An 11,689-nucleotide genomic window follows, 5' to 3' on the forward strand; every position below is an offset into this window, starting at 1 on the left:
AAAATCTTAACTAACATGACTACAAACTTGACTATTATGATTATCTATTAACAAGCTTACATTTTAAGTGAACTACACAATCACAATATCTCAATCAATAGCAGAAGTATGCATATACATATAACAAAGTTGACCTTAAATCTCTATCAATAAAGCAAAATCTATACTAATACAAATTATTCATATCTCTATCAGTTCCCCAGCTCTCCTGTGTTTATCTTGATCACTCTTTACCTTAATCTTTGAGTCAGGGTCTCACTGATTTCCAGATCATCTGTTGGCTAGGCTAGCGAGCCAGCAAGCCCTGGGGAATCCTACTGTCTTCTCAGTATTGGAGTGCTTCTACCTCCACAGTGCTGGGATTAAAAGGCATATGTCAGGACCACATTCTACTTATGTCACTTTTTTTTTTAAAAAACATTTTTAGTAACTTTGAAGGAAGGGAGTTACATGATTTGAGGTTGAAAGACACCTTCTTTTAGGTGAAAAGTTAGGTCAAAAAGTGTTATTTAGAAAATGGAATAATAGAATCTATTATCCAATGGAATGTGATTGATGAGCTAACTGGGAAAGACTGGAAGATAGCATGTGGTGGTGGGGAGAGGGAGATCATTTCGTGAACGGCTTGAGGTGTTTAGTGAGCTCTCGGCAGACTGGGAGGCATCATGAGACATGCCTTTAGCCCCAGTACTGGGAAAGTAGAGACAGGCAAATCATAAGAGTTCCAAGCCAACCAGGGCTATAGAATGAGACCTTGCCTCAAAAAAACCAAACCAAAACAAACAAACAAAAAGACCCAAAAACCAAAAAGCCAATAAATAAATAAATATTGTACAGGAGATTCCATATTAAAATCAAGATGGAAGATACTTTAGTTCTTTGGTGGTTCCAGTTAAAATTTGGGGGTGTATGTCATGGTCTGTTTAGATAAAGTAGTGAAATGACAGTTTATTGAAAATGTTTTAACTGGGTGTGATGGTATGAGGCCTATAATCCATGATGGAAGTACAAAGAATTTTAGGCCAGCGTCAGCTAGTGAGTCAGTTTATCAAAAGACAAAGTTTAAGTTTTTATACATTAGTTTGAAACTAATTTACATTTGTGTGTAAAAATACATTTTCTATAGACTGTTGGCAATTGGATATAGTAATCTGCAATTTTAAAGTTTTGGACTTGTGATTTTTTTGTTTTTGTATTGTTTTGGTTTTTCTTTTTGGTTTCTCGAGACAGGGTTTCTCTGTGGTTTTGGAGCCTGTCCTGGAACTAGCGCTTGTAGACCAGGCTGGTCTCGAACTCACAGAGATCCGCCTGCCTCTGCCTCCCGAGTGCTGGGATTAAAGGTGTGCAAAAAGGGTCTCGAAAAAACCAAAGGAAAAAAAAATAGAATTCTTGGGAACATAGCTTTAATGCAGGTATTAATGGGGACCTGAGAGATAACACAGAAATCAGAAAGTGGCTTGGATGAAAACTAAGAAAGTGGTACATCAGAAACCAAGGTGTGACAAAAATTCTAAAATTAAAAGTCATGGTTAGCAGCCTCAGATGTTGAAGATAGAGGGTTACTGGAGAGCAAATACCCACTTAATTTTGCATATATGGTGACTGGTGGCCTTAGTGAAACCAGTGTCGCTAAGTTGTTAAACAGACAGATATGGAGGAATAATTGGTAGGATGATAATGCAAACATTTCATGATCACTTTACAATTTTAATGTGCATTGGCTATGGTTATTTAAATTTACAGAGAAAAATCAAATGATCATAGAGAACACTAGCGTTGAAATTTGTGTATGTGTTCTCTACATTCCACTGCAAAGACAGAGTGGAAGCTAAAGTCTGTGTGTCTGTGAGAGAGAGAGAGAGAGAGAGAGAGAGAGAGAGAGAGATATCAAGTGGTGGGATTTTAATACAGAATAAGAAATGTTAAGATATTTTGATTTCAAAAAAAAAGATATTTTGATTTGTTTCTCTGTTTATTTGAGGGAGTATTATGTAGGCAGTACTTGACATGTGGTTTTAAATTCTTCCTGTAGATTTAAAGAACATGTACAGAATAACTTGCCTAGAGATCTTTTAACTGGTGAACAGTTCATTCAGCTCAGAAGGGAATTAGCTTCTGTAAATGGACACAGTGGTGATGATGGACCTCCTGGTGATGACCTTCCATCAGGAATTGAAGACATCACTGATCCAGCAAAGGTAACTTTTAAATCATATGTTCAGTGCGTGTGAAACTAGGTAGCATATGTGGAAAGGTGGGAAGTTCTGGGCATTTCGGTGAATATGATTTAAGTATGCATTTAAAGGACATAGTCTTACCACGAGACAAATGGAAGTAATTTAGAAAAATATTTTACTTTAATTGTAATCTACTGCCAGGCGATGGTGGCGCACGCCTTTAATCCCAGCACTCGGGAGGCAGAGGCAGGTGGATCTCTGTGAGTATGAGACCAGCCTGGTCTACAGAGCTAGTTCCAGGACAGGCTCCAAAGCCACAGAGAAACCCTGTCTCGAAAAACCCAAAACAAAACAAAAAAATACCCCAGTATAATTGTAATCTACTATTCCTCTTTTTAAAAATACACGAAAAGTTGGCTTTTTGAAGTACTTTTATAAATCATATTTAAAGCTGGGTGTGGTGGCAGTTGTGAGACAGAGTCAGGTGGATCTCTGTTAGTTCTAGGACAGTCTGGTCTCCAAATGAGTTCTAGGATAGCCAGGATTATATGTACAGAAACCCTGTCTCAAAAACCAAAGCAAACAAACAAAGATTATATTTAAGATAGTAACATCTAACAATTAAAAATTCCCTACTGAAGACTAAAATTTCTAAAGAAGATACTTAAATGTGTGCTGTTGAGAATATTCATTATGTAACTTACAAGATTAATTTTGTGTTTTTTCCTAAGCTAATTACTGAAATAGAAAACATGAGACATAGAATCATTGAAATTCATCAAGAAATGTTTAATTACAACGAGCATGAAGTTAGTAAGAGGTGGACATTTGAAGAAGGTGTAAGTGCTTTGTTTTATTAGTTTTCAAAAATTTAAGATTTCTTCTTATAGCAGTGAAACTTTTTGTATAAGTAATAACTCAAGGCGTGCATCTCAATTGTATTTAACATTTTCCATGATCAGTTTTAAAATCTTACTGCATTCTGATTTCAAATGCAAGATTCCTGATGAAAATGTGAATACTTTTAAAAATCAGCTTTATTGAGTTATACCTTATGGACAACAAAGCAGCTGTTCTAAGAGCAGGGGATTAGGCTCAGTTTGTAGACTGCTTGCCCAACATGCGTGAATCTCCGGGCTTGATCCTAGCACCACATTCAAACCAGGTTTGGTGCCAAATCTTATAACTCAGCACTTGGAAGCTAGAGATAAAAGGTTCAGAAATTAAAGTCATCTTCAGTGATCTAGTAAGTTTTGTGCCAGCCTGTACTACATCAAACCCCATCTCAAAAATTAAAAATAAAATACACCCATCCACTATAGGTGAATAATTTCTTTTCTTAAAAATTTAACCATTTTCTGCCTGCTTTTGTAAGGTATATGTCACATGTCAAACGGCCCGTTGGAAGTATGCAGGTTATTAGATCGTTGGTGTATACCATCAGCATAGTCAACTTGATTATATTTTTCTCACCTTTCCTTTTTAGTTCTTCTTATCCTACTTAGTAACATGTGGTTTAGCTTGCGTAAGGTTAATGTAGCTTTATTTTTGTAAATTACCTATCATGGCCCAGCCTATGAATGGAGTTATATGTCTGTTGTGCTGTGTCTGGCTGTAAAATAGTTTTGATAAATATACCGTGTAATTTACTTTAGTAATCAAAATAATGATCCCTTTACCTTAAAATGTCTTAAATGGGGAGGGGAGAAGGGGAGTGGGAAAAATGTATACCTCAATTAAAAACAATAAATAAAAGAAAAAAAAAGGTCTCTTTGTCCACTCTCATTCTTGTCCTTATATAACTATGTTAAAATGGCTTAATTTAAAAATATGTAATAAAGAATAAAATTCTCTTTACAGAAAATTTTTAATATTATAAAAATGACTAAATGGGACTGGTGTGATGTCTCATCGGTTAAGAATGCTTGCTGCTCTTGTAGAGGATCAAGTTTGGTTCTTAGCACACATGTTGTGGTGGCTCACAACTCTAAATCCAGTTCAGAGGATCCATACTCTCTGGACTCTGGGCACCTGTAACTGCATGCAAGTAGTGCAAGTAAACTCATGTAGGTATACACTCATATATACACATAAGTAAAAATCAATATAGATTGTTTGAAAATGGAAAATGTCTTCTTAAATGGAAAATTTGTTCTTTTCCATTGTCAAACTCATGGAGGTTGAATAATTTTAATTAAAATATTTTATGCCAGGTATAGTGGCATAAGCCTTTAATGCCAGCAGTAGGAGAGAGAGGCAAGCAGATCTCTGAGAGTTTCAGGCTAGCCTGGTCTTCAGAGACCTGTATCATCCCCCACCACCCTGAAAAATTAGTAATGAATTTAAAATTTTTCCTTCTATTTGAAATTATTTATATCATTGTATTTAAAATATTTTGTTTTGACTTTTATTACCATACATTAATTTTTTTCTTGGCAGATTAAAAGACCTTATTTTCATGTGAAACCATTGGAAAAGGCCCAACTGAAAAACTGGAAAGAATACTTAGACTTCGAAATTGAAAATGGGACTCATGAAAGAGTTGTGGTTCTCTTTGAAAGATGTGTCATATCTTGTGCCCTCTATGAGGAGTTTTGGATTAAGGTAAGAAAATGATATAGTGTTTAACTTGAATATATTATAAACATTGATCTAGTGACTAACCTTTTTTGTACTTCTGTTGAATGTTGTTCATATAACTATATCTGTTGCATTAGGAGATGGTCTGCTTGCAACCAGATTTGACTGCTGCATTTGCCAACCTCGTTGCCTCTCTTCGTCCTTCCTTACAGAAACTAGTCTAGTGGTTCAATAAAGGTGCTGAATGGGTTTACAAATAGAATTTTATCGTTCTGTCACGTATTTAATCACGTGTTCAACTGTAAATTATTCAGTATTTCCTCTTTTCTGTATGTAGTATGCCAAGTACATGGAAAACCATAGCATTGAAGGAGTGAGGCACGTCTTCAGCAGAGCTTGTACTGTTCACCTTCCAAAGAAACCCATGGCACACATGCTTTGGGCAGCTTTTGAGGAGCAGCAGGGTAAGAAGGAGAATGTTCGGTTGACTTATGTATTTATATGTGAATGGGTTTTGCCTGCATGCATGTCTTTGCTTAAATGTTTGCAGAGACCAGAAGAGGGTATAGGATCTTCTAGGAGTGCACTTAACAGATTGTTTTGAGTACTGAGAAGTAAACCTGGGTCCTCTGTAACAGCAGCCAATGCTCCTAACTGCTGAATCTTATCTCCAGCCTAGCCCTCAATGATATTTTAGCACTTTTATCAGTATGGAATTAAAGGAATTGAGTACTGAGGAATGTATAAAGAAGAATTGGATTAATTAACTTCTATAAAAACTGTTTTTTTTTTTTTTTTAAACCTATCTTGCCATATCCTAAGATCAGCCATAGACAGTACAAAATAAGTAAGCATGGGTACTTAAAACCTCCCTAACCCCCCAAATAGAGAGCTAGATGTAGCCTGTTGACTAATGCTTTTTAGTTTTGGTATCAAGTCTATTTCAGAAATTTAAACAAAAGTGATGTAAAGTCATTTTAGAAATTTAAAAGAAATTATAAATATTTAATTACTGTTTTAGGGAACATTAATGAAGCCAGGACTATCTTGAGAACGTTTGAAGAATGTGTTCTAGGATTGGCAATGGTTCGATTGAGAAGAGTAAGTTTAGAACGACGACATGGAAATATGGAAGAAGCTGAACATTTGCTTCAAGATGCTGTAAAGAATGCCAAATCAAATAATGAGTCATCATTTTACGCTATTAAACTAGCCCGACATCTTTTCAAAATACAAAAAAATCTTCCAAAATCAAGAAAGATACTTTTGGAAGCAATCGAAAGAGATAAGGTATGCGTATTTTAAATATCGTTCATAAAAAGCTAGTACGTTTTTACTTTGGCAACCGTGATGAATGATTTGGTCTATACAGTAATATATTTTATTACTAAATGAGGACAACAGTCCCTCTAAACTGATGTTGCCATCTTTAACATTTTTCTCAAATTACTTTGAATTTAAAGCTTGAGAAAATTATTACTGATGTTAAAATTATAAATATTTTGGTCTTTGTTATTAACTTTAGAAAATTTAGAAACTTAAGATTGTTAAATAGGATAAAGAGCCTGGAGGAAGACTTTAGGAACAAAAGCTTAACTGTATTAAACAAAGCACTATAGTGTGACTTTCCTTTTCAGAACAGTTACTTTTATGAAGTGGTGGTAGCACAAGCTTTTAATCTCAGCACTTAGGAGGCAGAGGCAGGTGGAACTCTGAATTCGAAGCCAGCTTGGTCTACAAAGTGAGTTACAGGAAAGCCAGAGCTGTTAGACAGAGAAACCATGTCTCAAAAAACAGAACAAAACAAAACAAAAGACCAGCAACAAGAAAGAATCATCCTTTTATATAACAGTTACTAAAAGCTAGTGTAGTGGAAGTGTTTCATTTTTAGCTTTACTGTGCCTGTTGAAGATACAAGTTTATAATTAAATATTTCTCATCATAAGTAGAGATGTATTGTACTTTTTGTATTTTAATTTACAGTTTTCATGCTAGGCCAAATCCAGTTAACTAACATAGGATTAAGAACTTTAATTGGTTAGCATGTAGCAACACAGTGCAATTTCAGAAATAATAGAGTGGTGTTACAACTCACTAGTATTGTTAAGGAGCATTGTGATTTACCCAGTGATGGTGTACTTACTCGTCTACTGTTCCCAGTGCCACAGGACAGAAAAAAATACTTCCTGAAGAATGTTTCACTTCATTATATACATGTTGAAATCTTTGACATGAGTTATATTTCAATCTTAAATATTTATACTTTATTAAAATTTTATAGGAATGTTATTAATTGATACTGCTTTTTACTTAGGAGAACACAAAGTTATACCTCAATTTACTTGAAATGGAATACAGTTGTGACCTCAAACAAAATGAAGAAAATATCCTCAATTGCTTTGACAAGGCCATACATGGTTCGTTGCCTATTAAAATGAGGATTACATTTTCCCAAAGAAAAGTGGAATTCCTTGAAGATTTTGGTTCAGATGTTAATAAGTAAGATGTTAAATTCATCATATTTTTGACTGGAACATTGCATTGTTATTTTGTCATGGGACTTTAATGGTTACATTAACACACTGCTAAATTTATTTTGAAATATTTTTTATTATGTTTATGATGGATATGTAATGGGAAAGGGTACATGTGTTCCAAGATGAGGAAGTCAGAAGACAACTTCATGGGATTTTCTCCTACCTTTTCATGGGCGCTAGAGATTAGACTCTGGTCATCAGTCTTTCCTGGATGTGCATTATGTGCTGAACCACTTGTTCAAGGATCTAATGCTAAATTTAAGTGTTTGTTAAGGCTGCTTTTCCTTCAGAGACAAGTGGAGGTAAATTCAGTTTTGTGTGTGTATAATTAATTGGACTTATTAAAAGCTTTATCATCCTTTCAAAACTATTTTCCTGTTTTAAGTTAATTTTATATGTATGTGCATATTCTGTGGTGCACAGTTTTCTTTTTCCACCATGTGGGCCACACTAAAGGAGAAAGGAAGTAAAAACTGAACTATGAGGCACATGAAGGTAGGTAGGTGGGGTGACTGTAGCTGATGTTAAAGCTCAGTGGTGGAGTATGTGTCCTTCATGTACAAGGCCCGGAGTTCAGTTCTCAGCAACATGTACAGAGCTAGGATAGGATTAGTCTGGAAAAGGAATACCATTTTATCTCAGCTTGGAAAAGAAGGGAGATGTGGTCACACAGATCTTGCCTACTGGAATCGTCCTCCTGAATCATAAGATTCAAAATTGAGGATAATGTACGGGTTTGCTGTAGATTGGGGGTCAAGATCTAAATTTAAGATTTAAATCTGATAATCCAGAAAGTAAAAATACTGCCTAGAACATTATTTGGTAAAGTTCCTGTCTTTGTCTCTTGCTAGTAAGTATGTATCCCAGTACCTAATAGGCATGTTTGTGCCTTTGCTGATATAATTTACAGTGATTTCCACTGAAACCATTCTAAACTTGAGTGTCTTATATGTGTGCATGTTTTTGATAAGTTTTCAGCTTGACATATCAACTAGTATTTCAGTTCTTGAAATCGTGCTAAGTATTTTATATTTATATATAAGTATAAAATTCATAGCTTTTAAATGAATACAGGTATTGTTATTTTAGTGGATGGCGAGAGGCTTACTCAGATACCTAAATTTTTCAAGTCATGTATTAATGAGTATGAAATTAGAGCCTAGTTCATATTTTGCTTTTAACTCCTTTATATACTATATGGTCAGTGTTTTATACGGAAGTAGGTACACCGAAAAACTGACTTTATGTAATGCTGTCTTTTCATTGGGATAGTTTGCTTCTTGGGTTCTACAAAAGTATATGAAATGGCATATACTTCATCTGTATGGATTAAAATATATTAGTCGTGCTTCCTAGAAGAGGTTGTCTCATTTAGCTCCTGCTGGATTCTGATGAAGAAGAGAAACACAGTGATGGAAACAGAATACATGTTAACAGTAATGTGCATGAGTAGAATAGTACGTGATGTAGTTTAAGTTTTGAATCCAAGGCCTTGTACATGGTAGTTACATACGTTATCCACTGACTCAGTGGTTCTCAACCCCTTTCATGGGGTCACAAGTCAAAATCCTGCATACCAGATATTTACATTATGAGTCATAACAGTAGCAAAATTAGTTATGAAGTAGTATGGAAAGTAATTTGATGGTTGGAGGATCACCATAACATGAGGAACTGTATTAAAGGGTCTAAGAACTGGGAAAGTTGAGAACCACTGCACTGACCTATTGAACCTACTTCTCCAGAACAAAATAGAGTTGTTTTGTTGTTCTTGTGTGTGTGTGTGTGTGTGTGTTTAATTGTAGCCCTAGCTGGCCTTGAATTAAGAGATCTGTCTGCCTTGTGAGTGTTGGGCCTAACAGCATGTGTACCACACCTAGCCAGAAGTAGGATCTTGATTGCATTGAACCTTGCAGTTCAGAGCCTGCACTATCAGCAGTAAACAACAAATCCTTAGAATTGGCACCTACAAAATTAAATAAACTTACTATTTTGATTTGGTAGTTCTATTCAAATTACTGGTTCAATAAAAGGTACTATGTAAGTTCTTAAACATGTAGGTTCTTAAACATGGAGCATCTGGATATCAGAACTAAGATTTAAGTCTTAAAAGATAAGGCAAAGAGCCCAGTTAAAAATTTATATAAGCTGTTTTCATATTTGGAAGTAACTAATCTTTTTGTTAAAAAAAAATTACGCATCCCAAAAGATTTTGTTTTCCTTTCCCTTCAGGCTTCTGAATGCATATGATGAACATCAAACACTCCTAAAAGAGCAGGACACCTTAAAAAGGAAAGCTGAAAATGGGTATGTAACTTTTTTTAAAAAAAGAAAAAATTTATTTATTATGTATACAACATTCTGCCTCCATGTATGCCTGCACGCCAGAGGAGGGTGTCAGATCTCATTACAGATGGTTACAGCCCCCGGTATGTAACTTCTTGATCAGGAAGAGATGCTTAAGAGAAAACATTTCAGTATGAAGATTCCCTTTAAAACATGTACTTTTGGGGGCTGGAAAGATGGCTCAGAGGTTAAGAGCATTGCCTACTCTTCCAAAGGTCCTGAGTTCAATTCCCAGCAACCACATGGTGGCTCACAACCATCTGTAATGGGGTCTGGTGCCCTCTTCTGACCTGCAGGCATACACACAGACAGAATATTGTATACATACATACATACATAAACATGTACTTTTGAGTGTTACTTCTATATTATGATAATGTATTTTTTTATGGCTTGAAAAACATAAACGGTTGAACTTAGAAGCAAGTATAAAGGCTGCCATTAGCCTACCACTCCAAGACCCAAAATGAGGCTTCCATTGAAGCTGGAGATGGGACTGAGTGTTGGAAAGCCATGAAGATGACTAGAGTTGTGCCACTGGCCCTAAGTTGAGAGTTGTAGTTAAGGAAATCCTCATAGATAGGATAGTTCAAGGCAATCTGATGACAGTCAGTGGGCTTGTGTTGCTATAAGGAATTGGAGGTAAGTTTGTGCTGCCACGTTTGTTCATCTACAGCATAACTGTTTAGCTTTAACAAGTTATGCTGAAACATGAATATTCTGTCTGTAGTTTTTACTTAGGATTAAAGGCATGCACCACCATGCCCGATTTACAAGTCTTTTAAATGTCAAGGACAAATGAAACAGGTCACATCCAGAACCTAGACCAGTTTACCATATCTGGCATAAAGAAAGCACTGAGCAAGTAATTTCTCACCAAGAGGTCACACTATATAAATGGAAAGTTGTAGATCTAAGAAGGCTAAAAAGTAAAAGGCCAGATTGGAAAGGGGTTTTGTCTTGTTGAAAAATCTGAAATCTAGGAGTGGCAGACTGCTACTTTTGGTCCTTTGTAGAAAGGGATCAGTACTATCTGTGCTCTTGGCAGCTAATCTAGAGGGTAACTCATAAATGTATTAGAGGTCACATTCCCTGGCAAAACAGTAGATAAGTTTCAGTAAACCAGGTTTAGCCTTCAGTGTATTTACAATTTGTCTTTTCCCCCTACTATCTTCTGAATAATACCTTGCTCCCAAAAGATGGTTGAAAGCATTAATTAAAACACAGTGTAGTCATCTAAGAAAGTTCCTATCTCTGGGAATTTTGAGTTTCTATTTTGACCTTTTATACAGTTCCGAAGAACCAGAAGAAAAGAAAGCACACACGGAAGATATGTCATCTGCACAGATCATTGATGGGGATTTACAAGCAAATCAAGCTGCATATAATTACAGTGCCTGGTATCAGGTAAGTGTGCATAATTTATTCTTTGTAGTGGTTCTGAATTGTGTATTTCCTTTTCTGAGTTGGTAGAATTTCATCAGTTTATATGCGGGATATAACTTTAATTCTAGTGTGCTGACATATTACTTTTACCTTTTCAGTACAATTATCAGAATCCTTGGAATTATGGACAGTATTATCCTCCACCTCCAACATGATGGAAAAAACAAATTTCAGATTGGGTTATATGAAAAATGTGGAATTATTTTTTTTGAAGGATGTAAACATAGCATAAGCTTGTTGTATTTGATAATTTGTCTTCCCAGTTTCTGTGTAACATTTGTTTAGTTAATAGTAGAAAATGTCAATTAGTAGCGTACCATAAAAATTTTCCTACCACTTTTAAAATTTACTTTTTATTGGAGAACTATTTTTTTTATTTTTATTTTATCTTATTTTCATTAAGTGGTCTAGAATTCTTTTGCAGCTCATGCAAGAGATTTGTAGCCTGTAAGACTGACTACAAATCATGTCAGTTACAAAATTCTGGGAAAAAAAAAATAAGGGCTGGTTATTGAGAATTTTATCCCCTTAAAAAAGACTTAAAAGAGTTACCTAAGGTTGTCTATGTTTCAGTTACACTTGGAAATTTGGCTCTAACTGTAA

General features: G+C 35.3%; 1 protein-coding gene and 1 non-coding gene across 8 annotated transcripts in view; both read left to right on the top strand.

Moving 5' to 3' along the window:
* Prpf39 (pre-mRNA processing factor 39) overlaps positions 1-11,584 on the top strand; it is a 25,912-nt gene extending 14,328 nt beyond the window's left edge. For 6 of the 7 annotated variants that reach the window (XM_005343122.1, XM_026779175.1, XM_026779185.1 and 3 more), the window contains 9 exons: positions 2,033-2,198; positions 2,909-3,016; positions 4,617-4,781; positions 5,095-5,221; positions 5,779-6,047; positions 7,072-7,256; positions 9,527-9,601; positions 10,933-11,047; positions 11,185-11,584. In XM_005343122.1, the coding sequence (XP_005343179.1) occupies positions 2,033-2,198; positions 2,909-3,016; positions 4,617-4,781; positions 5,095-5,221; positions 5,779-6,047; positions 7,072-7,256; positions 9,527-9,601; positions 10,933-11,047; positions 11,185-11,241 (1,267 nt within the window). In that variant the 3' untranslated portion in view covers positions 11,242-11,584. Of the gene's footprint in view, positions 1-2,032; positions 2,199-2,908; positions 3,017-4,616; positions 4,782-5,094; positions 5,222-5,778; positions 6,048-7,071; positions 7,257-9,526; positions 9,602-10,932; positions 11,048-11,184 lie in introns of those variants that run through there. The other variant, XR_003376939.1, reaches the window with a different exon arrangement.
* Positions 6,097-6,183, top strand: LOC113456991. The gene has a single exon (XR_003377659.1). It is a non-coding gene; the product is annotated as a small nucleolar RNA SNORD127 (small nucleolar RNA).
* Positions 11,585-11,689: the final 105 nt, after the last annotated feature.

This window comes from Microtus ochrogaster, chromosome 1, assembly GCF_000317375.1.
Source record: "Microtus ochrogaster isolate Prairie Vole_2 chromosome 1, MicOch1.0, whole genome shotgun sequence".
In the NCBI taxonomy this organism is placed as follows: domain Eukaryota; kingdom Metazoa; phylum Chordata; class Mammalia; order Rodentia; family Cricetidae; genus Microtus; species Microtus ochrogaster.